The 27555-nt window shown below is 39.1% G+C and overlaps 2 protein-coding genes across 6 annotated transcripts in view; both read left to right on the top strand.

The window, feature by feature from the left end:
- csnk1g1 (casein kinase 1, gamma 1) overlaps positions 1-16687 on the top strand; it is a 41516-nt gene extending 24829 nt beyond the window's left edge. Inside the window, exons 5-14 of one of the 3 annotated variants that reach the window (XM_053634277.1) lie at positions 6193-6344; positions 8508-8742; positions 8903-8988; positions 9080-9164; positions 9290-9438; positions 10205-10312; positions 11434-11541; positions 11616-11672; positions 12737-12843; positions 14492-16687. In XM_053634277.1, the coding sequence (XP_053490252.1) occupies positions 6193-6344; positions 8508-8742; positions 8903-8988; positions 9080-9164; positions 9290-9438; positions 10205-10312; positions 11434-11541; positions 11616-11672; positions 12737-12843; positions 14492-14546 (1142 nt within the window). In that variant the 3' untranslated portion in view covers positions 14547-16687. The remainder of the gene's footprint in view (positions 1-6192; positions 6345-8507; positions 8743-8902; positions 8989-9079; positions 9165-9289; positions 9439-10204; positions 10313-11433; positions 11542-11615; positions 11673-12736; positions 12844-14491) is intronic. The other 2 variants (XM_053634278.1, XM_053634279.1) reach the window with 2 other exon arrangements.
- A 3605-nt stretch (positions 16688-20292) lies between these two features.
- On the top strand, positions 20293-25035 carry rps17 (ribosomal protein S17). 3 transcript variants are annotated; one of them, XM_053634282.1, is made up of 5 exons: positions 20293-20339; positions 22058-22209; positions 23589-23694; positions 24261-24326; positions 24913-25035. In XM_053634282.1, the coding sequence occupies exons 1-5, from the start codon at positions 20337-20339 to the stop codon at positions 24985-24987; spliced, it is 402 nt and encodes a 133-aa protein (XP_053490257.1). In that variant the 5' UTR covers positions 20293-20336; the 3' UTR covers positions 24988-25035. The 3 variants fall into 3 exon arrangements, with proteins under 3 accessions (XP_053490257.1, XP_053490255.1, XP_053490256.1); XM_053634280.1 differs by lacking the exon at positions 20293-20339 and adding an exon at positions 21818-21943; XM_053634281.1 differs by lacking the exon at positions 20293-20339 and adding an exon at positions 21829-21948.
- The last annotated feature ends 2520 nt before the right edge of the window (positions 25036-27555 follow it).

The raw sequence follows: 27555 nt of genomic DNA on the forward strand, positions 1-27555 counted from the left end.
CAGGATGCCATATTTTTCATTTAAAACCAAAGAAATTAATCTTTTGACATAACACAATATAGACAGCTGCTTGAGTATAGTTCTGGTTCTCTCGTGCCAGTGAGCAACCTCCTGGTGCATGTGCAAACAAATTTAGCACAAAGTTAAACTAGTAGAAATGAACACACGTTGTTCTCTGAAATGCTTTTGTTAGGGTGACCGTACTTCCTCTTTTCCAGGCATTAAAAAAGCGTCCGGACGGGATTTCTAAATTTGAGAAAATGTCCTGGATTCGGCTTTAGTTTCATTATGATGTGCTTATGGTCTGATACTGCATCATGTGTGTGCATGTTCGCACTGCTTTAACCCCTCTCTGTAATTCCCGCCTTCTCGCACACCAGGTCGTCGATTATAAAAGGCTTGCAGCAACTATTGGCCAAATTCCTGCCTCTCAACCGTTAGCCTACTCTCGGCACTAACAGTGTGTCTCTTTCCGGGTATTAAAATCTCCATTCACAGTAACACTGTTGTAAGAAAAAATGAAGAGCAGTCGAGGATCGCGAAGAAGAATAACTTTATTACAGCATGGTAGTGACAAAGTACATGAAGCACTTTGGGTGAACCCCGAACAATATCAGCACAGACATTTTATACTGTGTTTCAAACCAGGTTTTCTGTATGTAATGTAAAGGAAGTTTCATTCTAAATGTGAATTAAGGATAGCATTTGATGCGATCACTTTCCGTTCTCACATTACGGATGTTGTTACAGGTGTGACCCCAAATGGTGAGGTGATGATCGAGACAAATGTCTTTCTGAATGCTGATTACGGTCACGTAGCCCTTTGTTCATGATGGTTCTTGATGTCCCACTGCCACTCCCAGGCTGAGTGTCACTTTAGGTGGTATTATACACATGTTGCTGAGACTCAGATAAATTAAGATTACGTGAATAAAGTCGAAATACTTTGAGAATAAAGTCAAAATTAGGAGAAGAAAGTTATAATATTTTAAGAATAAAGGTAAAATTGGTTTTATATTGGACAGTCGCAGATTCGAGATTCGCTCTTCTAGTTCTCAATAAATAAACACACAAAAAGGACAATATTTGCATTTTCTTGCTCTGGAGTGGACAGACAACAAAGTACACCTGAAAATATTTTTAATGCACTTTTTGAAAACCTCAATAGGGTCACCCTGATTTTTGTGATGTAATGTTACCCGCATCAGGGACAGTGATCTTTTTATTTATTCATTTTAGGGCTGCAACTAACGATTATTTAGATAATTGGTTAATCCGTCAATTATTTCTTCGATTAATCGATTAGTTGGATTAAAAGACCAGTTTTTATTTTCTGTATTTTTTAAAACCAAACATGTTATTTCACATTCTGCCCGATGTCGTCCTTCAAACATTGTGCAAATTAAAGGCTATGAAAAAGGTATTATATGTATCTGTGTGGGCTATGCTATAAACTGTGCAAAGGATTTTTATATGTCTGTATGTCTGTATGTCTGTATGTCTGTATGTATGATTTTGAAAACAAAAAAATAAACTGATTGTCCACAAGCTTTAAAGAAGTTAAATCACTATATTCAAAATGCTAAAAAGAAAAACAAACGCAAACTAAGTGTTAACTGGTGTAAGAAGTTGAATGTTCTGCAGTAACACACACATTCACTCATCTGAACCCAGTAACGTGACTTTCTTCTGTAAATGTATGACACTTCTTACATTTATATACAATTACATGTTATAACCCCATTCCCGTTACCGCTCTCATAAAAAACACAATTGCTTTTGTTTCTAAATATCGCTAAATACAGCAGCAAGCAACAAATAAGCCCTAAATAAAAGTGTTTTATATCATATTGCTTTTCTCTTGACTTTATTTACATATGCGACCTTGAAGTAATCCAAAAATAATCAGATTACATTTCTTTCATATTGTGATACTCGGATTACGTTACTGATGACATTTTTTTATAAAGTAATTTGTAACTGTAACAGAATACACTTTTTTAAAGTAACCTTCCCGAGCGGTTTTCTCGCTGTTCTGTCATCTAGTAGCGAGATGAATAGTTAATTGGTTGGCTTTGACTGGAGCGCAAGAATTCACAGCTTTTATAACCTTGTTTGTTTTCCATCAGTGATGAGTAGTACTAAGTAGCTTTACTGCACTGCTATTTTTGTCTGTAATGACAATGCTGGCAGTGTCGAAAGCATGTATTGAAAGCTTTTAGGATATGTCAATGTTCTTTCTTGATCTACACCAGTAAGAACAGTGTTTCTCAATCTTTCCACTCTCCCTCTTCCTGAGGTTTCCCTTTCGCTATTTTATTTGACTGAATCAGGTGAGTGTGAAGGATGTGTAGGACGGTGGTACTCCAGGACCAAGATGGAGAAACCGTGGTCTACAACAATGAAAAATAAAAGCTATTCTGAATGAAGCCGTAGCCAGTAGCCATGCCAAAATAGGTGCAATATGCTCGTTTGATTTCCTCCACCTCTATGTGGTTTTCATATTCATGAGCTTGAAGCCCATTTTCTGTCCACGATTTGTGCCGTCTATCCATCAAAGATACTCAATAGTTTGATACGTCAAGAACAAGTGCTGAACGTTTGTAGGATTTATATGGAATTATCATTGTGACCAGCAGTTGAGCTAATTAGATTTTGGATTTGCTCCACTCAAGGTCACAGCAAGGTCGATTGTATGAAATGGTTTTTCTTCAATAGCTTCCTTCCTGTTTGAAGTATATTTTAAGGCATGCAAATGAGTAATAATAAGGACCAGACTTGTTGGGTGTAATAATACAGTCCAATCATGATTCGATTCTATTCATGATGCTGGTTTAACAATTTCAATTCGATTCTCAGAACAAAATTTGAATGAAGAAACATTCTGACTGAAAAGAGTTTTATTTTTGAATTATAAACAGTGCGAAACAATGTGCATTTTTGTCTGTTTAAAACAAAAATAATTAGGACTTGCTATGAACAGAGCTTTAAAAACTGTAAACAAAATATAATAGAGGTTCAACATATCTTAAAATAAATATATATATATATATATATATATATATATATATATATATATATATATATATATATATATATATATATATATATATTACACACACACACACACACATATATATATATATATATATATATAATGTCCAAACATTTTGTGTCAAAGTGACCAGGGAACTTTAACAATGATCGACTGAAACATGAAGAGCTCCGTAACAGAAATAGAGCTCCAAAGTCGGCTAAAATGCCGATTTCCACGGCCTTTAGTGTTGTTTGAAAGCTACTGAAGAGTGCTTTTTAACCGTTATAACATGGTGTGTAACTGTATAACATATAATACGGAATGCTCGTTGCAATACACAGTACGATGTGAATCGCAAATTCCCACGATGCACAGTCACATTTTTTGTATCGCATTGTATTGAGTCATAAAATATCTTTACATCCACCAATACAACCCAGTTTTGAGAACCGGGGGGAAGTGGGGGCTAACTGGTTAAGGATTTGAGCTACTGGTTAGAAGGTTGTGAGTTAAAATCCCAGCACAGCCCAGCTGTCACTGTTGCATTCTTGACAAAGACCGTTTATTCACAAATGCTCAGTTGTAAGTTGATTTGGATGAAAGTATCAGGTAAATAAGCAAAATGCAAATGTGGAGAAACTACGATGTCAATGTTTTCTTGCACTGGCTATTAGAGAAAGTGGCACCAAAAGTTCTTGGTTTGTTCGCAGCTAGCTAGTAAGTCCTAATGTCTATTTTGTGGAGTTGTAGGGTGAATCTTTTATTTATTTTGTGGCCCAAACATTTTTTTTTTAATGTTTGCCATGTTGGTGTGTGTAGTGATTATTTTGTGTTGGTTGGATTTTGTTGTGCCTTTGTAGGAAAAGACATTACAATGCTGAGTCATCCTTTTTGCAGGTGTGAGTGAGGTCAGTTAGAATGACATCAAGACACCCGACTCCTCACACGTCTAACATGTAAAGCCACGTTGTTCAACGTACCTTTGCCAAATAAGAAAAAAATGCTGTGTACGGTGCCGTGTATATATATATATATATATATATATATATATATATATATATATATATATATATATAATATATAATAAAAAAAAGTATTTGCCCGCAACCTGATTTATTCTGTTTTTGTGTATATCTCATAGGAAATTGTTTCAGAAATTAAAATAAAATCTAAGATAAGATAATACAAAGGCAACCTGAGTAAACACAAAATATAGTTTTTTAATGATGTAACTTATTGAAGCAAAAATGTTATCGAATACCAACTGGGCCTGTGTGAAAAATGTATTTGCCCCATAGTTATTAATTCCCCAAATCTATGAAACTGCATTCATAATGGGGTTCAGCTGGACTAGACGCAACCAGGCCTGATTACTGCAAACCCTGTTCAATCAATTAAAAACTTAAATAGAACTTTTTCAACAGCATGAAGTTGGTTAAAAGGTCTTACCTGATAACACACTATGCCAAAGTTGAAAGAAATTCCATAAATGATGAGAAAGAAGGTGATTGAAATACATCAGTCTGGGAAGTGTTAGAAAGCTATTTCAAAGGCTCTGGGACTCCAATGGAAAAACTCAGCACAGCAGTGAACCTTCTCGGAAGTGGCCGACCTTCCAAAATTCCTCCACAAGCACAGCACGTCCAGGATGTCACAAAAGAGCAAAGGACAACATCAAAGGACATACAGACTTCTCTTACATCAATAAAGGTCACTGTTAATGACTCCTCTATCAGAAAGACACCGGGCAAAAATGGCATGCATGGAAGAGTGGCAAGGTGAAAGCCACTGCTAGCCCCGAAGAACATTAACGCTCGTCTGAATTTTGCCAAAACACACCTTGATGATCCTCAAACCTTTTGAGAGAATGTTCTGTGGAATGAGTCGAAAGTTGAACTGTTTGGAAGACAGATGTCCCGTTTCTTCTGGTGTATACCAAACACAGAATTCCGACAAAAAGGACATCATGCCTATGGTCAAGTATGGTGGTGGTAGTGTGACGGTGTGGGGATGCTTTACTGCTTCAGGGCCTGTGCAACTTACAGTAATTGAGGGGAAACCTGAATTCTGCTCTCTACCAGAAAATGTTAAAGGAGAATATCCGGTCTTCAATCTGTAAGTTGAAACTCAACTGGATTATGCAGCAAGACAATAATCCAAAGCATAGGAGTAAATCCTAGTACTAGAAATAAGTGAAAGACTGATCTCCAGTTATCAGAAGTGTGTGGTTGCAGTTATTGCTGCTAAAGGTGGCACAACCAGATTTTAAGTTTAAGGGGGCAGTTAGTTTTTCACATTGGTGATGGGTGTTTGATAACTTTTTTTGCTTCATTAAAAAAAAACCTGTATTGTGTGTTTACTCAGGTCGCCTTTGTTTTATGTTGTATTTCATTTGAAGATCTAAAACTATTGAGATATACACAAAAACAGAAATTAGGATGGGGCAAATACTTTTTCACAGCACTGTATACCATACAATCTTAATGGAACGCTTTTTGTTAAGCACCACAACTGTGGAGCAGTTCTGCCAGTGGGTTTCTTGTGATTAAAATATAATGCTGCTGCCACTTTAAATGCTGAAATTTCATCCTGTTCAGATTTGTCATTTTATTGATAAAAAAAAAAAAAAAAAAAACAACCCACATCCACAGAACATTTTTCCTCTTTATAGACCCACCCATCCACATTTTCCTGACCTCACCCTAGGGGGGGGAAAAATACAGATAACATTACTGCTATTCGTAAACATGTATATCGAAAGGAGAATATATTATATATATTTTTCTAGTTTTAAATTGCTTGGGTTGACTGAGACTTGGTTGCTTACTGGCATGTTCAATAATATTGCTGCGAAAATCGACTAAATTTTGAAATCTTCTGAAGGATAAATATTAGAATTTCATAAGAGAGCCTTTTACAGCATTTTACTATTTTGCTTTTAAATATATGACTACTCATTTGAATTGCTCTAAAACTCTGAAATACCTTTTCATTCATTGAAATTATGAATATTTATGTAAGCTTTTATTTAAAAACACCATGTATGTGCAGAATGTGTTGTTTGTGTGTGTGTGTGTGTTTGTGTGTGTGTGTGTGTGTGTGTGATTAAGGCAGCGCTGCTTTGTGTTATTAAATGTTTTCGTGCTTCCCTACAGCGGAAGGCCTGCCCCAGGTGTACTATTTTGGGCCATGCGGGAAATACAATGCCATGGTGCTGGAGCTGCTCGGCCCCAGTCTGGAGGACCTCTTTGACCTCTGTGACCGCACCTTCTCCCTCAAGACAGTCTTAATGATTGCCATTCAGCTGGTGAGTTCACTTCGTTGCCATGGCCTCGTTTCAATACACCCTTTATGTAGAGGACTTTTGTGAGACAGTTTGTTGCTTGTGGGTTTTCTAATAATAATTTAGCCTTGCTTTTGTGTCATGTAATACCAGTGTTGAGCCACTCTCTGCAAAACATTGAGTAATGATGTTTTTTTTTTTTGTTAAATTGCCAGTAATGAAAAAGTAAGAACTATTCTGTAGAAAAAAATTGTACTGTATTTTTCACACCATCTCAGTAAACAAAGATATTTGTAATGAATAAAATCCCATGTTGATGCAGAGTAAGAATAGTACTAAAGTGAACTAATCATCACAAATATAACCAGAATGAACAAATGTTATACGTGATGTCTTGTCTCGTAACACAGTTCCAAGTTAATTTACTTACAAGATTTAGCAAGACCGCATTTAATAAGATGATGAAAAGAAAAAGAAGCTTTTCATCGTGCCCATGCTTTGTTTACTTTGCATTAGCAAGCCTTGTTGCAGGGATGCGTCTGCCTCGGAACAGTCTGAGAATAAATTACATGCTGTAGGAAGAACCGTGTACACATTGCTTTGCTGGGCGTCTGTTAAAATCCTTGTCTGCAGTGGCTCGTGTTCTCTTCTTCCCTGTCGACAGGGCTATATGCACACAAGGCTGCCTGCTTACATCCGCTACAAGAGGGTGTAACAATACACTCCGGTCAGGGTTCAATTCTCCATATCGACTTCACGATTCAAATTCAGTTCGATTCTCAGAATACTTTGAACAAAATTTGAATTAAGTAAAATGATTATGGAAAAGACTCCTCCTTTTTTTTTTTTATTTATTTCTGAATCATAAACAATGCAAATCAGTGTGCTTTTTTCTGTACAAAACTAAATAAATCAAAAATTGCTATGAACATGAGGTTTAATATTGTAGACAAAATGTATTACATGTTCACCATATCTTAAAAATAAATAAATTGTACATTTATAATTTCTCCTGCCACAAATTGATTGAATAAACAAAAAATAAAAGTCTCTGCCCCAGGGATAATGATTGATTGGAACATCATAAGCTCTGTAGCAGTGCCTAAAGCATGCCTAAAGCATCATTTTAACCTGAAACAGAGCTCCAAAGTCAGCTAAAACGCCCGACTTCCCTGGCCTTGTTCTCGGGTACTGTAGATCACAGCAGCACGGGACTGGTGTCGTTCGAAAGCTACTGAAGAACTGCTTTTAAATGTTACAACATGAATCTGTAATCATACAACCTGTAATACGTGTCGGTTGCTGCGTTCTAGAGCTATCGGTCACTTCACAAGTGCAGATGATTTCCGGAATTGGCACTGTTTTAACTCCACAAAAGGATGCGATCATGTGACCAGCATGCACGCTATACATTTGAACTCTGTGGGTTGTGCAGATTCGATGCATTAGATGCAGAATGAATAGAATGCTGATTTCCACAATTTGAATCCCATGTTTCCACAATACACGTGATATTTTTTTCATCACAGTGTATTGTTACAACCCTTTCAGCTACCTAACTTCTGTGTGGAACTTAATGGCCTTATATAGGACACAATAAAAAATGGGGGAGGGGGGGGGGGGGTTGGGTTCCTTTTGTCTCTTTTAATGGCACTAAAAACACTATTGTGAGCATGAATATTTCACAGTATTAAAATGCATCAGCAAAGCATAGGAACTTAAAAGAACATTTGAACATGTTTATAGCTAATATCTATCTACCGCATTTCTATCTTAAGTATTCATCGTAAGCAATATCTACCTGTGTTTTCATTTATTTTGTTGCCGTTAAATAAAACTATGATTAATGTCGGTTTTCACAGGGTTTTTTTTAAATGCAACACTACTGTTTACTGAAAGATTCCTGTCAAACTAAATTCAGTTGGAATATGTTTTTAAATATACCAGTGTATAACGCAACTTCAAAACTACAATCAATACCCTCTGACATTAAAAGTTTCAGGATGAGACCGACTGGAGAGTCTTATTGAAGTTGTTCGAAGTTATTTTATCTGGCTTTTGAACTCTACATGCTGTAAAAGGCTACACCAGTTACTTTTACTTTTCCTGAAGGGTTTTTTGGCATCAGTGCATGATTTGTCTTTATTGTTGATCGAGTCCTGTGCCACATTCTTTTTTTTTGGACAGATCTCCCGCATGGAGTACGTGCACTCCAAGAACCTCATCTACAGGGATGTGAAGCCAGAGAACTTTCTCATCGGACGGCAAGGGAACAAAAAGGAACACATCATTCACATCATAGACTTTGGCTTAGCCAAAGAATACATCGATCCTGAAACCAAAAAACACATTCCTTACCGGGAGCACAAGAGCCTCACTGGCACAGCACGATACATGTCCATAAATACGCACTTGGGGAAGGGTGAGATCACAGTGATCCTTCATTTCTACACCTTTAATCAGTGTTGCACATACAGTCAATAAGCTGGAAAATACAGTATTTAATTGGCCGTAGTGTGTTATTGGTTGGACCTTGTTGGCTTTGCATATTCGGGTTCTACAAGTTGTCGTGTTTGTTGCAGAGCAAAGTCGACGAGATGACCTCGAAGCCTTAGGTCACATGTTCATGTACTTCCTCCGAGGCAGCCTTCCATGGCAGGGACTAAAGGTGCGTCACTCAAACCGTGCTTCATTTCGGCAGAGTGTTAAAATATTTATTCCGCTCCACAAACGCAATACTGTTTGAATTCACTTTTCAGGCTGACACGTTAAAAGAGAGATATCAAAAAATCGGAGACACAAAACGGAACACTCCTATTGAAGTTCTCTGTGAGAACTTTCCAGGCAAGTTGTTGTTATTTCCTTTATTGCACTTCCAATCAAACGATTGTTTCATAGAATTTGATATCGCTCGGATTAAAGGGTCACAATGAAGCATTTAACTTTGCTCTTGTGCGCCGCTCTTCCAGAGGAGATGGCTACGTATCTGCGCTACGTTCGGCGGTTGGATTTCTTCGAAAAGCCTGACTATGAGTACTTGAGGACCTTGTTCACTGAGCTGTTTGAACGCAAGGGATACACGTTTGATTACACATACGACTGGGTCGGCAGGCAAATCGTAAGTCATATCTATCTAATATTTGTCCTGTAACACACACAAAAAATGTTTTGTAGCACGGCACTGTTGAACTGATAGTAGTGTGGGCTCCAAGGCAAATCACAGGATTGTATTAACGCGCTTGTTGTATGGAGGACGTGTTACATAATCTTAAGACTGATCATAAACAGGTGAAATGTTTTCTTTAACAAGGAACCACATAGAATTACTGATGTGGTGAAACTTTCTGTAAGGAGATGTTTACTTAATATTTATGGAAGGAGTCTCCAGTGTCAGCGCATTTAAACAGTCAGTAAGTTTTCCACCATGGACATTGTTCAGAACAGACGGCTTTGTATGCTGCCATTACTTAGAAATATGCCAAGCTGCATTTATTTATTTATTTGTTTGTTTGTTTGTTTATTTATTGTTTTAGTACCTTTGATATAGGGGGGAAAAATTGAAGGGATGACTATTAATAGCTGGTTTATCATAAGTGACAACAGGAACTAATTGTTTAATGGACGTTCTCCAACTTTAAATGCAACTAGAGATGTTTAAAGGTACAATATCGTACCTTTACAGTATTGCTCTGGTAAAATAGGTACAAGGTGAACCCAGAGGAAAATAATCAGCTTTGTTGTTGTTTATTTTCCTATAACCGCATTACACCCTGTCATGTTTTATTCCTAACATTAGAATTATGCATTGTTCTAAAATGATGCATTGTTTTGTTGGTTTTTTTTCGGGGGGGTTTTTTTTGTTTTTCACCGCGTTGCTTGCGAAGCCCACACCGGTCGGGTCCGTGCACGTGGACTCCGGAGCGTCAGCCGTGACACGTGAGAGCCACACACACAGAGACCGACCATCTCAGCACCAGCCTCTAAGGAACCAGGTAAGATTTGCCCTTGCTTCACTAAACGGAGATCAGCTTGCAGCTTTGGCACAGCTCTGCATTCCAGTGAAGACTTGAGCATTTTCCCCAAACCACAATGAGCTCAGCCTGGGTGTGTGCAAAAGTTGGCGCAATCCACCAATAGTAATTATGCATGATTAATGTAATGTAGAGAGTTGAAACCGAATGTGGACTCCCCCACTCTGAAACCGCTCAGCACACTGCGTACCAGAGCTGAAGCGGTTCAGCGAGATGCAGAGCACACTCAGAGCACATCCTATGCTTTAGAATGCATGCGGGGCATAGACGAGTTAAGTATGCTTGTTATACGCATACATAATTTATTAGCTTTTTTTTTGTTGCCCATTTCGGTTGCTCTGTTTTTAAGTATAAAGCAGCTTTGCTTGTTCTGACCCAACAAGGCCATATTTCGTTTTGTCTCACAGATGGGACACCAGATAAAATTACCCTTATTTATTTATTTATTTATTTATTTATTAAGAGTTTAATCCTAGAAGACTCATAACCAAAGATGATGTCACTTCCCTCAGCACTTTTATACACATGCTTTGTCATTACTGTGTTATCAGTTAGTGTTTTATTAACTTCTGATCAGGCATCGCACATGAATCTTAAACTGATTTTCTTTTTTTTTTTTTAACATTTGTCTGTATTTTATTTCTGTTTATACTTTTTCATTTTTTTAGTCTTTTTTTTAATTTTTTTTAAATTTGCCGACGATGTTTGTTTATCTCATTAATTTATCAGTAGCTAGTCGTCAGTCTTTTTATTTATGTGCAGAGTATGACGAAGTACAGGTTGAGTAAAGTGAGAAAGAGAAAGCTGGGGTTATTTAACAAATAAATCTTAATTTTCAAGAATAACATGACTCCCTGCTCGCAGAAATATCCACACATAAGGGGATATATTTATTTTTTGCCTGTGTTGGGCAAACCGAATGCACACTTTTGTATCTAACGCTGATTTGTGGCTTTGCCTTGGCTCTTTTTTTTTTTTTGGTTCCCCGTTGGTTTCCATTGCCCTGCATGCAACCTGCTCACGCTCGCTCGCCTCCTCCACGCCTCTTCCCCTCGCTCCTGCGCCTCCTCCGGGCCGACCAGACGGCCTCCTCCGACCGCAGAGGAGCATGGGAGGTGCAGCCCAACCGGCAGGCCAACTCCTACCTGACCTCCCACCTGGCGTCGGACAGGCATGGAGGCTCAGTGCAGGTATCGCTCCACCTCCTCCATCCCTCAATTTCCCAGTCCCACTCTCCCTTTGTAATCATTTTGTGCCAAACCAGCGTGATCTTTCAACGTGGACCAGCAGGAAACTGTTCTTCATCAGGATCCCCAAGCTGGTAAAAGGGTCCAGGGTTACCTGCTTTCATCATGTATTCCCCATTCTCTGCATTGGAAAGGAAAAGAGGTCTGCAGTTAGAGAGCAGTGTAGTGAGATGATGATGAGCCTTTAGGGCCCTGAATTGCGTAGTATTAACACCTGGCTTTTGATATCGAAAAACAGCAAGTACCCCATGCTACAGAACCAAAAGTCCACGGGGTGTAGTTTGAACTGATCCAGTTCCTCCTATCTGGGTGGAGTGGAACCAAAAGTCCAGGGGGTGGAGATACCTTGGTGTGTTTCAGGCTAGATAAGTGTTGTTAGATCAGGTCATTAGACCATGGGTTAGAGTTAAAGGTTAGTGTTCTAGCTCCGCTCCCTGGAGTTTTGGTTCTGTAGCGAGGACTACTTCAAAAAGTGAGTAGTGGAACCTGCATATGTAGTGAGCTCCAACAGGAAGGAAGAAGCAGGAGAATTGGCACTTGTGATTTGTTTAAGCAGTTAAGATTTTCATCTGAAAGTTGAGCTGTACGAGCTGATTTTTCAGCATTGATTGAATAAAGTTTTCTGGTTACTAGTCGTCCCCAAGCTTTGGTGGAACGGAAATAGACTTAATTGGGATTATCTACACAAATGTCGAAGTTTAGGGAGACATCAGTGTAGTTTGCAAAATTATTTACAAATCTCGGGGGGTGGGGAGAAAAACGCAAAAGATGTGCAACTGATTCTGTGGAGCTAAATTTGTTTTGGTGCAACTAATCGCCATTAGACGTCACAAATGAATAGAAACGACCTCTGACATGAAGTCTACAGATTTATATAACTTTTGAAGAATTCATCATAGATTTTCTGCAAAAATGATTGACTGCCTCAACACACTGCTTGTAGACCTTCTTTGTAAGTGAATTTTTTTTTAATTTTTTTTTTTACGCTCTCTGTACAGGGAAACTTGTCTATTCTTTTCACAAGCAGAAGGGATAGATATTAAGGTTTAGCTTTTAGAAATGCTTGAGTATTCATTTACGTGGCAGCCTGAACGATGAACATAGCTTACATTCTGACTCTTCGACCCTTGTGCTACAGGTGGTCAGCTCAACTAACGGCGAACTGAACGCAGACGACCCGCTGGCGGCCCACTCCAACGCTCCAATCACAGTGCAGGCGGAGGTGGAAGTGGTGGACGAGGCCAAGTACGTGACAGAGCAGGGTTTTACAGTGTTCCTCTGTGTATTAGCTTAGTAGATAAGACAGGTTTGTCTTTCATTGTACAAGATGGGTTGGACGAAGCTAACTAATGCTTCGAGTCGATTATGAATGAAGTTTATCAGTATTATTTGAATGCACCCTTAAATCGGGCTTTGTTTAGGTCTGTGTGTAGAATTAGAGTCTTTTCCTGTGATATAAATATGGACACTTTTCTTTTCTGTCAGTGCTTTGATGTCTTAAATAGATGCCCATCTTTGATTACTGATGCAGACTTGAAAGTAAGCTACAACGCAGGCTGTGTCCAATTAAAAGCCTGAAATAAACATGCCAGGGTTTCAGTGGTTGTCACAGCATTTAGCCTCATTAAAACCCTTTTCCTGTGAGCCATTCTCTTTGAACCTCTCACTTTCCTTCCCTTTAATTTATTGGATCTTAACTTTACGCTTATCTTCCTTTTTTCCTTTTTTCTTGGTTTTTTTTTTTTAATTCTCACTCCACATTATCCATCGGACGATTACTTCTTTGCGTTTTGCACGCTCCCTTTTTACAAAAGCAGTGGAACCCGACTAGTGACCCACGTCCTCTCTCCTCTGTTTTCTCCTTGTTTAAACGGGACACCTGATCACAGCAGATATGTTCAGATCGATATTCTGACTACCCCGCCCCACCCCACCCCGACCCCCTCCTGAGTCTCTTTCTCCTTCTCTGAGCCTTTTTATTATTTAATTAATTAATTTTTTTTTGGTCCTCTGTGTCCCCTTGTTCCTCTTATGTGCCTGGCATGAGGTTTGTCTCATCGTCTCACCGCTGTGTAATAATCTCTCTGTCTTTTCTCTTTTCACACTCTTTTTTTTGTTTTGTTTTTTTTTTTTTTTTTTTTTGTAGCTGCGTGAAAATGCTCAACTTGTGGTGAGTCCCTCTCTCCAGTCCACATCGAAAACCCAAGGGGAGTGGACCAGCCTAGACTGTGGGCGAATAGGCCTAGATTACATGAAAAATGCAAAGCCCGAAACAGTTGCAGGCTTTCTGGAACTATTCGATGATTAGTCAGAGTTTAACCGAGGGAGGCCTCTTACTCACCATTATGGGGTTTAAATTGTGGGAAGGATTTGACATGGCCTGAAAAGTTGTACAGATTTGAAAAGAAAATTGCATTTGGGATTACCGAGTAGTTTATACCTAATACCTCATAATGGCGGATTTGAAAGCGGATGGGCCATGCAGGGACGCCACTACGGCTGTAGTGAACTGCATCACTTTTCTATGTGTCAGTCTGGAGCTGTTCTCTTTCCTCTGCATGCTCCTCCAGTCATTCCCATGGGTTCATCCTGTCGTGTCGTTGCTGTCTCAGCTCTCCTAACAACACTAAGCATAAGCGTGTCTGTGTTTGTGTTTACACGTATTTTTGTGAATAATGCTGGCCGTGTGCTTTCTTTATCTTTTTAAAAACAGCGTAATCCACCAGCTTGAAGAGATTTGTGTAGAGTAACAGAAGGTGTTTTGCATTAAAGCCTGCTGCCGTACATACCGATTTTAACGTTCCCAGCCCGCGATGCCTAAATTTTGCTTCATTTGCATCGATCAGACGGCGCGACGGGTCGTCCTGACTGTAATCTATCTCTGTGTCCTCAGGTGCTGCTGCTTCTTCAAAAGGAAGAGGAAAAAGAACACCGCTCGGCACAAATGATCCGTCACCCGCTCCACCCAGCCCGTTTTAAGAACGTTCAATAAAGAAATTTTATTCAAAAGAAGACAACAATGCCCTCAAAATGAATTGCCTCAAAGGGACCTGCCTGTGAGAGAGAATGGAGACATGCACATATCGTGCAGCGGGATGCAGGGCTCATGGACGGTTTACTTGTATCGGAATATACACACACACACACTCTCTTACACACAGACACACACACACTCATTTGGATCTCTAAGCACTGGAACAGCATTGCACTCCTTCATGCTTCTTGTTTTTTATTTTTTTTGTTTTGTTTATTCCTCCCTCTCCATTCGTCTGTGGTGAGAGAGACGGCTCTGTGAGGGAGCCCTCCCGTGTGTTCTGCCTTTGTGACAGACCCAGCAGCTCGAGACGGGGTTTGGAGGGAGTTTCACTCAAACAGAGGAGCTTCATCCACACTGGAGTTCATATATTGATCCTTTGCACCGCCTGCTAGCTTTCTCTTCTGTCCTTTGTGTTTTCTGCTCCTCCTCAGAGCCTTAGAAATTTCGCTAGCAGAGTTCGTGTATCTATTGGACCGAGTCAGCGTAAAAACAAAACACACACAAAAAAAAAAGAACAAAAAAAAAAAAACCAAGCTAACTGTCTTAACGTAATGAAGCTAACAGGCTTTTCCTTGTGGACTCTGTAAATGTGTGAAATAAGCAGCCAAGTGTAAAGTGACAGCGTTGTATTCATGGCCTTCGATCCTCGTGCTGACGCGATACGCCGCCCGGCTCTGGGGGGACGAGGAGAGCGTCGAGGTCCGATGCTCGGTCCACGATCGAGAGCCTCAGCACATTCCCCAGTTCTACTGAATGCTATTTAAGCTGCTTGTTCTAAAGCACTCCACCCACTCCGACCTGCCAGCCAGCCATGCTGCTTTCTCCTCTTGTGATATAGTATCGCTTTAACGTGAAACTGACTTTTCTATTAGTCTGGGATTCAGAGCTGAACTCGCCAGTAAGACACTCCGTGGTTCTCTTTGTATCAAACATTTTCACTGCATTTCTTTTTTTTTTTTTTTTCTTCCCCGCTCGTAATCATCTTATTTTTCAGAACCCAGTCCCTGGTTTGAATGTGGCGTTTCTTGTATGTTTTTTTTTTTTTGTTGTTTTTTTTACTATAATTATTATTATTATTATTATTATTACGCCATATAAATGGAAACACTTGCCGAAGAGAATGATTATTTAATGTGCCAGGGTGGAATCCAGTCAGTCTGTGGGTGACTGAACATTCTTTGACGTCCCTATAATATGTATTTTCTTCACACCGCGTGTTTTTATAAGTCTATATGAACAGAGCGTCAGAACGGTGTAACGGTTAATAGGAAAGCTTGCTAACATTCGTAACGTGTAATAATGGCTGTTTATGAAGTGTTTCCTTGCCTCGTAGCCGTTTCAGTGGGTATTCGTGATCAGTGTCCGATCCGGATTTTTCTTTTCTTTCTTTTTTTTTTCCCCCTCTCTCTTCTTCCTTTGAAGGGAACATGCAAACGGATGACAGTAACTCGAGTGCTGTTTTAGAGAGACTCTCAAACTGCCACTGCTAAATATCTCATCTTAATGCCTTAACTAACACTACACAGCAGGGCCGTTTCACGTGGTTCTGCGTTACGACACTACAGAAATGTTTCTCTTGCCTTTTGTTAATGTAGAACTCTCAGTCTTTTTTCAATAATGATCCCTAAACAGCCAGATCTGAATTAAACCGACTCCAAAACTGAACCCAGTCGATATTTTATTTAGAGCCTACTGTAAACTGCTCGGTGTCACGTCTCGTTTGCTCACGAAGCAGTCCTAAGTGGCTCCGTCACAGGTAGGCCCGTGATCTCTTGGATATAGGATGAGGCCACCGTTAGAGCCCACGAGGTCCATCCATTAAAAATCATGATTTTAGTATCTAGCTTCAGTTCTGGAGCACTTTAACACACCTGATTTGAACAAGTGAAAAGTTTGTCGTTTTTAATCCGAATCAGGTTTGTAAAACAGTGTGGTGCTCCAGAAATGGAGGTAGACAATCCTTTCATCGATTAAATGTACCTATGGTGTGTTTTTTTTTTTGGGGGGGGGCTTTCAAGAAATTACAGTTCCTTCATTATCCCCCCCAGCCCCCCCCCCCCCCCCCCAAACAGGATAATTCCCTGGATTTGTGATTTTTAAATGTATAGTAAATGTGAATTGAAAAGTATAAGAAATTATATAACGTCTATATTTTTTGTTTTTGGTTTTTCACTACCTGGCCATATGGAATTCGGAGAGAGAGAGAGAGAGCATGGAAAATTTTGACTGCACTACACCTTCACTACCTTCAGTCGTGTGTCCTCTTCTGTAAAACACTTGCCATTTTAATGTCTTTCTGTTTAGCCAGCATGAGAAATTGTAGGGGGGAAAAAAGGTGACTTATGAGCTTCGATCTGACCACTTAATATTTCTAGAAAGTTCTGGTCATATAATAAGAATAATAATTCACCAGAAATACAGAGAAGCCTATAAGTGAACTATAAGTGAAACTGAACTTGTGTGAATCTTTCTTTTTTTCTTTTTTAAAAGAGCCAAATGTACAGATTGGACCAAAAGAACACGGGTGATCTTGAACTAGATTGTCCGATTTGACCTCTCATGATTTATCCATATTTCAGAAATCATTAATTCAAAAGCATTCATTGTCTTCTAGTTTCTTGAATAACGCTTTCTGAGTGAAATAACTGCTGGACGAAGCCGACGTCCTTGCAGCTGAGAAACGGATGTCACTCGGTGTTTGTGGGAGCAGAGTATCAAGGACGGGCGGCTTGCCGTTGAACCAGTGTGTATGCAACATGCATTGTGAGCAATATTTCAGATGCTTTGCTTATCTAGAGGCTTTTTTGGGTTTTTTTTTTTTATCTCGCACTCGTCCCCCTCGTCGTAAATTATTCTGTGGAAAGTACTTGAATCCTTCTCACGCTGTTGGAACTCCAGTTGCTGAATCTCTCCTGTCCCAGTGGTGTCTAAGGAGAGGCTTCTTTCTAGCATTTTCTTTTCTCTTTTTTTTTTTTTAACGTTAGACTGTTGGTTCCTTTTTTTTTTTGTATTTACATATTATGTGCCTCCACACAACTGTTTGGTGGGAGTTTAGTATTTTTTGGACGGGTGCTGCTTGCTGCTTTCGGGTGTGCCTGTGCACTCGCTTAAGGGAGAACCAACAACTTGTATGAGAAGACAAGTCTGTACAGTTATTCTCCTTCTATCCCACGCTCTTCCATTCCCCTTTGCCAGGTGTCAGAGTTTAAGGTAGTAACACGTCTGTATGCTGCAGATCATCACTAGTTCTGCCCAGATTTCGGGATCAGTGTTATTAAATTTAAGGTTCAGATTTGGGTAAAAGATCCAGATCAGCAAATTTTAAGCTTGGTTTCTAAAGTGATATTTTTTTTGTTGTTGTTGGTTGACACCCCCCCCAAAAAAAATCAAGATGGTTGGAATCGAGGCAGGGCCGCTTGGAAAATGTTTTGGAGTAGGGAAAGGGAGCCATCTACTGACCAGTTTCACTAAAAAGGGATCACTCTTTCTTTAAACACTAAACACTGAACTCCTTGACATTTTGTGTGTTATTGAGACTTTTTTTTTGTTCCTTTTTACTGGACTCTTAGTTGACGCCGGCGTAAGAAACCACTAGTCGATTTCAAAACATCGTCTTTTCCAAGTTTGTAAAGCAGCCTGTTTTCATATTTATCATTCTCTCCAAGATAAGGTGGTGAATAAAATTCATTTCTCCTCAGAATAAAGTCAAATATAACCCCATGCTCAACGGACGTCTTAATAACCGTTCCGTTTTCATCACTGTAGAGGAAACATCTCTTAAAAGGTTCAAACGACAGATTTTAAAGACGTAAAGTAGCATCATTAGGTAAAGGGTTTCTGCAGTTTATACAACGCATGGCTTACGAATAAGACCGCAATGGGAAATACATCAAGATGGGACTTTATTTGATGTACAGTCTGGGCATGATCTTTCTACACTTTGTGTTCAGTCGCAGTCGTACAGCTTCTGTAAATGCGGCTTTCAGTTTTTAACATCTAAGCTCAGCAAGTATTTTCTAGCTCGGCGTCCTTTTCTTTTCTATTGCCATTGCTATCAGTCATCGTTGGTTTAAATCAGTGTGAAAATGTAATGTGAACAAATTCATCGATCTGCTTGACTCAACGGCACATCGTTTAACAAAGTTCAGATTGAACAGCGCTACGATATTCCAGTTATCGTCCATATTTTATCACTACTTTTATTATATTTTTTCCTCTCAGTGTTTTGTAAAAGATTCTGTGCAACACGATGATTTTCTTTTTCTTTCCAAGTGATGAAAAATTGACTTGTACAGTACTGTAATTCCCTTTCTGGTTCTGGTCATATTAAAAAAACAAAACAAACAAAAAAAAAAACAAAAAAGAATTCCTCTCATGCATTGACTCTGAAGTCATAAGTCTGTGCTGAAATCTGAATGTTAATGCATTTGAATGGTTTCGTTTAGTCAAGGGCTTTCGATTGGGAGGGACCCATCCTTGTTTTTCCAGTTGTGTTTCCTTTTCTTTTTTGCAGAAAGATAAACGTCTTAAAGGCTATTTTTTTTTCCTGAGGAGTCATATGAAGTACCACATTTAACCTTTCAAATACAATTTTTATTCCCTCCACTCTTAAAGGGAAACTCAAGTTTGCACCCTTTTTTATGTAAAATAAAGGAAATTGTCTCAACTTGTGTGTCCGTGTCCCCTTCAGGCATTTGCTCCGTTTTGTTACGTCTTTTAGGATTCCATCTCATCAGATGAGGTTTTTAAATCTTTATATTATTATTACCCAGATTATTTATAATTTTTTAAAAATGTTTTCAGAGCGTTAACAGTATTTTATTACCATTTTTAGATCTTAATTGAGTCAATTTACCTTTACACCGAAAAACAATAGCTTCTGATTGGTCAGACGCTATTGATTAGCTTTCTTTATCTTTTTAATGTTATTGTTTTTATATTAACAGCTAATTCACAGGCAGCTCCATATAAATGGATTTAAGAAGTGGTGATATGGCAAAGTTCTCTGAGGAGAGGTTTATTTAGTGTTTATATTGAATGAGTGTCCAGTGTCAACGAGGTGCTGCTCAGTTTACATTTATTGAATCATTTTGTTTCCTTCAAAGCTGGTTGAGCTACCTCCAGTCCAAGAACATTTCATATAAAAAAAATATGCAGTACCCCGACTCGAAATATTATCCACTACGTGGCCAATTACACAGAGATCTGTGTTCATTTTCATGATTTAGTAATTCTGTAGTCAAGTGTAGATATTATTGGTTTGTTGTTAACAAATTTTATTCTCCTGCACTTAAGCTCACGATGCTGAAGGATGACTGTCATATGGAAGAAGTTCCATATTTCCAGAACTTAGTGAACCATCTTATGTAATAAATTATTTCAGCATACAAGGAAAAAAGAAATGATGCTTCTTATTGAAACCTTACAGGGTTTGACTAAGTACAGTGCAGTAGCGGGCAAACTCGGCAAGAGAAATGAAAAAGAAAGAAATACAATACTATAATGTACTTGCACTGTCATTTAGTATTAATGGTTTTATTGATTATTATTATTATTAAATTGTCTGAATCGTCGTGTCTACATTATAATAAATTTAGGCATTTAGGATTCGGTTTCTTTGGGACTTTTATTATACTTCCGCCACAAGCTATAAACTTCCGCCCTGCTCTCAGTTAGGTCCTTTTCAGAGACCCGAGTCAATATGGTGGGTTGTTTACGTTCGACAGAATCCGTTGTAATCTTTGTAGTTTCCCTGATTATCAGTGTCTGAATCACCAAATATCATTTCTTCACATGATTAGGGAAGATAAGCAGTGTGAATGGCGTCGTGTTTCACTTTTTAAAAAAATATATATTTTTTTTAAAGATGGATGAGCGGATTTACCTTTTAAAAAATGCCTAAAGTTAACAGCAAACGTTTACGAAGCTAATTTAGTTCAAAATATATTGCTGGAAGATGATTAAATGTTAATTTAGTCAGAAAATCTAGGTTTTTTGATCGCGGTAATAAACACAAAGTACCGTAGTACCCGTTGCTAGGCTACAGTCATACAAACTAGCGCGTGGACTTTAGCGCGAGCTGCGTCAACACAGCTAGCTTAGCTTACAGAAACCTTGACTAACGCCCTGCAGATACACAAGCTGGTTTCTAACGTGTAACTAAACCTTTTTGGAGTACATTTATGAGTTGCTCTTCACTTTTCTATGCTAAAATACCGCCAAAAAGTAGTGCAGTCAGTTTTTCAGAAGAAAAAAAACCCCCTAGTAAATAATTACAATCAAATATGTTAGATGAATTGACTGCATTTCTCATCAGGGGCGTGTCCAGGTCTTTAGACATGGGATGGCAAAGGATGGGCAAGACCACCCTTTAGGGTTGTTACCAGTGATGAATTGTGTTAGCAAGAACCACATATGAATCAATAGATGAGTGTTTGCCTGAGATTGATCCCGTTAAGGTGTCCATCCATCCGTCTCAATGTTAATTTTACACACTGCTCAGTTAGATATGTCGCCATTAAGATTAGATTGCTAGAGTAACCCTGGGTGAAAAGAAGCCAGGTAAAAGTCAACCAAATAGCTCGACTGGTTAGGGAGACTCCCCTAGGTATGTTATGTTATTAATTATAGTAACAATTTCTTCGGGGCCATACAGAATGATTTATAAAGTTATGAGTGAATATGTTGACTCCAAGGTCCTGAGCTCAGGTTACTGTGTGTAGAGTTTTGCATGTTCTTGTGTCCGTGTGGGTTTCCTTCGGGTTCTTCGGTTTCCTCCCACCTCTCACGAACATGCCGCTAGGTTGATTGACCAGGCTAAACTGACCCTATGTGTAAATGAGTGTGCATGATGCTCTGCGATGGACTGGCGTCCTGTCTGGTTTGTATTCCCACCAGGATAGGCATCCGGATCCATCGTGACCCTGAAGATAAATCTTGTTAATTGAAAATATAAAAGGGAACTCATGAATAACACGTTTTATGTCGTCACTTTTCGGATATTGACACATTTCTTCCACATCCCTACATCCGTTTTCTATACCGCTTATTCTACAGAGTCACGGGGAACCTGGAGCCTATCCCAGGGCGCATCGGGCACAAGGTGGGGTGCCAATCCATGTGTATGCGATTGTGCAGGGCACAATCGCATACACATTCACACGCTACAGACACTTTGAACATGCCAATCAGCCTACCATGTATGTCTTTGGACTTGGGGACCAAACCCGAGTACCCGGAGGAACCCCTTGCAGCACGGGGAGAATATGCAAACTCCGACCAGGGAATCGAACCCCCAACCCTGAATGTGTGAGGTGAACGTGCTAACCACTAACCCACTGTGTGGCCCATTGCATAACCAGTAATTGTATTAATGAGGCTCTGTGGGATTTATTCATTTTATTTATTTTTTTAACCATTCAGGGCCGTGTAAGGACAAAGACAGTGAAGAAGGCTTCTCGACTCATCATTGAGAAGTACTACACCCGACTGGGCAACGACTTCCATGTCAACAAGAAGGTGTGTGAAGAGATCGCCATCATCCCCAGCAAGCCTCTACGCAACAAAATAGCAGGGTGAGCACAGAACTCATGTTTACAGTAAGTAGAACTTTAAAGGCACTGTTATCAGTCAGATAGATTTATGGCGCTAGAGTCGAACCCTGTTTACCGTCACCTGTTTGCACAGGAAGGGGATTAGCTGTTAAAGTAGTAGGCATCAGTCAGACAGGCTGGTGTCTAACATTAGTTTTGGGAAGTCTATCTCACCCAATTCTTTTTCCCCATAAACATTTGTAACAGTTTCTTTGTTTCCCCAGTTGTGTCACAGAGACTTACTGTCATCTATAAACATGAACCAAAATTCACCATACAGCTAAAGACTAGAACGTTATCAGGCAGCCATTTTGGACAACCAATGTCACTTGTTCCTTTAGGACATTCCTCCTGTTAATCGACAGGAACTTTCTCAATACACTAACATAAAAGAATTGGCAATGATATTAAGATGAGGTGAAATGTAACTAAGTCTTATGGTATAAATATTAATTATATAAGCTCCTGAAGCATAATAATCAACAACAGGGCTTAATATGAAGTTAAGGCTACCGTCCCTAAGTTTATTGTTTTCCATTCAGAGAATGACCTTCAGTGTTTTATTCTTTTATTCCTTTTACACAACCGCTAACCATATGGCAACACTACCAGTTTTTGATTTATTGATTGAAGACATCATATTTTATATCCGTTTATAGTTACTTTTAAAGTTGTGAAACATCCACGAGACAAGTTACTTACATGATAGCAGTTACAAATCGGCGATCACTCACCAACCTCTCTCTTTCTCCCTCGTGTGATTAAGACAAACCAAAAAAAAGAAAGAACCCCCCCCCCCCCCCGATTGTCACGTTATGGAAAACATTGAGGAACAGCATTACTTCTAACTGTTACCCAGTGCTGACACTGGAGAAACTTAAAACTTAATCAGTTTATGTGGAGCGTCCGCCATACAATAGCGCGTCAGCCGTTACTATAGGAACGATAATGTATTCGAATGAGCGCATTAATATACTGTAAACCTGTGACTTTAATTACAGCCAGAATAACTGTTATGGAAAATTACTCGATAGCTTCTAACCAAACAATCAATCGTGTTGTGGTATAAATCATTTCTTTAAAGATGGGCATATATTAATAAAAGATTGTCTATTTGATAGATTTCCATTACTTGTTAACCTCATGGTTTCAAATTAAATCTTAAGCCTTTACTGCATGGCATTGCCATATGGCTACAAGTTTACCAACTTACTTGAACGAATTCAAGTAATAAAGATCCACAAAAACATTTTTCGAGGTAAATGTAATCATTCATGCAGTACAGCATGATTAAATGCGTTTGTGGAAAATTGCAAATTAATATTTCGATTATTGACTCGCCTTTATTTGTCTGTGTACAGATATGTGACACGTTTGATGAAGAGGATCCAGAGGGGTCCGGTCAGAGGCATCTCGCTCAAACTCCAGGAAGAGGAGAGAGAAAGGAGAGACAACTACGTCCCTGAGGTCAGTGGATTGCAGCTGGATTAGTGAGGCACTTGCTGTTAGGTCACTTTCACATACACAGCATTTAGTCCCATCTCAGCCAATCCCTGGTGCGGTTCATTTAGGCCGGTGAGCGCAGAGTAAAACAACCCGCATCCATCGAGATGTTCAGGAGCATCAGCCTTAAGCCAGCGTCTCTTAATATCCTCCTTTGTATCTGTGAAAAGTATTTTAACGAAACATCTACCATCCTACCAACATTTCCCCCCCCTCTTCTTAAATTTGTGCATCTTAAATCAGTCAGGTAAAGTAGAATACAATCCAGAAAGTATCCGTCGTCCATGTGGACTATCTGAACGGACGGATAGGTCGATAGCGAGCTCAAACCAGTGTTGTACTTAAGACTTTTGGTTTCATTTCCAGAATGTAATTATTTCCGTCATGATGCTTTTTAATGGACTATGTTTTTATTTTATAATATTGCATTACACAGCAGTTACGGTTTATTTCCTCCATATTAACTGCTGATGAATTTTCGTGAAAGGTCGAACCGCGTTTATGAAATGACGTCCTGCTGGCTTTTTCAGGTCTCTGCTCTGGATCAGGAGGTCATTGAGGTCGATCCTGACACCAGAGACATGCTGAAGATGCTGGTAAGTCATTACAGATAATAGATGTCGCAGCGTTTTTCGCCGTGATTCTCCATCAGGCAGGAACACTGATGGGGAGAGACTCTGTCCGATTCACATACATAGCAAGCATTTCAGTAGTTTTGAGGACATTTTATGGAAGCCTGTTTCTGCCATGGAGAGAAAAAAAAAGGGTAATTGTGACTGAGATTTAAACTCAGTTAACAAGTCACTACATGTATATAGTAGAACTATATTCGCAATCTTGAAAAGTGGGTTTATTATTATTCTGTGCTATCATTATGACTCTGCAGCTCATGCTGAATGGAGCAGACTCTTTCAGTTCATAGCGTCCGCTGAATGTTCTCCAACTGAACTAAATAAATCCATCTTCTATACCACTTTATTCATATCAGGGTCACGGGGAAACCTGTGACATCATCATTACAATCATATTTAAAAATAAAAGCATCACATTTTTAAGGGTTTAACTTTTTTTGTTCTAATGGCAACGATAACCATTTCCTTTGTGTTTTACACTGGTGTAAGATCACTTGATTAACATCTGTGGAAACAGGGAACTGATATCAACTTGTGTTTTATTCGACAGGACTTTGGTGGCCTCTCCACGCTGCAGGTTACTCAGCCAGCCGTCGGAATGAACTTCAGAACCCCCAGAGTCTAATTACATCCAGCTAACGAAGAAATAAAGACAAGTGAATTCTCAAACGCATGCAGTGATTTGTTTTTATTAATTTCTTTTAAATAGCTCACTCTGGCTGGTTAAGAACTGTCCGTGGCGATAATCATCGCTCCTGACTTCAGTCGGACGGTTTAACACAGCGCTGAAGCTATACCGACTCCAGCACTAACCATAAAGTAATTAACTTTGTGTGGTGCTTGTTTATTGTTAAAAAAGCACTTCCACGTGCATTCAGAGCACAGAACTGAGCAGCGGAGATCTCCTCCACATCTACGGGTAATTTAGTGTAGAGTAGGACAATAACTTGAGCTGAGGACTGACCCCCTGGACGCTGCAGCTGTGAGGCAACATTTTTACAACAAATGACCTCCAAAATAAAAGCATGACGGTTCTGACAGTAGAGTTACTTACCTGATGAGACGTCTACTTATATATGTATATTTCCACAAGTTTAAGTAGTCAGGACAGTGAGGTCACTCTCCATGTAGTTGATACTTGACTCACTCAGATACTGAGGATATACCCGGGCACAAAGTGTTCACTTGGTCACATGGTGACATTTCTATCATTGTATAGTAATGATTCAAATTACACGATATACAAATATTTGTCCGAAGACCTAGAAAAAAAAAAATCATGTGTTGGAAAATAAGACATCATCCGCGATCATATTTTAGAACTTGTTTTTTTTTTTTTTAGTTTTTTTTTTTTTTTAAAAAGCCACAGATTATTCTACAGACAGCAAAAAGATCTTTGTACAGAAATAAGCAACAATAAAATTCCTCATTTGCAACACAGTAAAACCTGTCGCTCAAATACCATTTAAGAGGCAAAAAAAAAAAAACGGAAAAAAAAAAAATATGAACAAGACCAGCTGCCTACTGCTAAGCTATGACACTACATTACACAAATATAGCTTTATATTGAAAACACAGGATATGTAAGAAATGTTTTTTTGTTTTTTTTTCAGAACCTGTTGAAAAAAGTGCAAAAAAGGTTTACCGTCTAACAACATATTATCTTATCCCAAATAAATCGTCTCGTCCAACTGAACGTGTTCCTGTAACCCGGCGATTCCTTACAGGCATACCGACATTCAAGAGGATGGAAGATATGACACTAGAGTAATCGAAGTCGAGCGAATGATACGATTGCAGTGATGCTGTTCTTTGGGTAAAAGGGAAGGGGAGAAGGGAAATGATTTCCAGCAGGAGAACACTCGCGTTGGGCGGCCTGGAAAACCCTTCATATGGTGAAATTATAATATTTTCTACTATATTTTTCTCTCTTGCGTGTATCTTAACCTCTGGTATTTTTTTTTTGGGATCTCTTTAGAAGTGAAAAGGGAGAAATTTGCATTTAGAGAGACGATATCTGATTCGTCTAATGTCCATTTCGATGTCCAGGAACTCGATCAAAGTCTATGTGAGAAAAATCGCACTTAGCTAGCTAGCGAGGTTTTCGACATCCTTCGACAGACGCAAACAATCTGTGTAGGGTTCAAACGTAAATAATAATCATTCCGACATTTTTTTTTTGTTGTTGAAATATATTTATGGTTTCTTAAAACTGAGGTGTCGGCACGTGTTTTAGTCAGAAGAAAATGAGATTTTTCTCCCCAAAAAATTCCAGATTTTGTTTCTTTGCTAGAATTTCAGCCACACCGACATTCTACGGGTTTTCCCAGACCGCCACATTTTTCATTCACATTGAAATTCTTCATATAAAATGACTACATGAGAGGAACAAAAAGGAAAAGAAAAAAAAAAAAAAGAACGACTGTTGGGAGTCCTGTTCGGAAGGTTTGCACGTGACATCCCGAAGTGCCGTGTACGTTTCTACAGAGAAGTCATAAAATTCAACCAGTCCTGGACTTATACCGAGAACGTGTATACTGCATTTTCCTGTGTAACATCCGTTTCAAAGTTTCAGTCCGTATGAAGTCGAGTTAATGCTTAAAAAAAACCAAACAACTGTAGAGCACCTGACAGTAAACAGGATGTAAGCCGTAGTCTAGCAGCCAGCGCACCCATGATCTCGCAGCTCCAAACAAGAGCAAGTCTGTATATCACAGTGACCGGTGACACACAAGCGGTGGATTTTTGCTTCCCTCCTTGAAGCATGAGTGTCCGTGCAGACAGAAGTGTAAGGCAATATTCTGAAAGGAGCTCCCATTTCGGAAAAATCGTTTCGTACCGAGGACAATCCGACGTCACGCCGTCCGACCTCCAGAGGAAACCGAGCGCCGGGTCTCGGTGACAGGAGACCCGTAAGGCTGACGCACTCTCCTCTGAAACCATTGCTATTTTTTGAAAAGAAGTATGAGGCAGTTTTGACCTTATATACATATCTATAAGCGTATATGTATATAAAATAATACAAAAAAAAAACAAAATAATAACGACATGGCACGATAGATGACATACAAAAAGGAACAATGTCATTCAATCAAAAACGCGTAATACAAAAATGACTTCTTATGAAAATAAAAGGAACAGTGTCCAATATTCACCTCACTGGAACGGCTGGAAATATATATAGATAGAGAGA

Source organism: Ictalurus furcatus, chromosome 10, assembly GCF_023375685.1.
Source record: "Ictalurus furcatus strain D&B chromosome 10, Billie_1.0, whole genome shotgun sequence".
Lineage (NCBI taxonomy): Eukaryota > Metazoa > Chordata > Actinopteri > Siluriformes > Ictaluridae > Ictalurus > Ictalurus furcatus.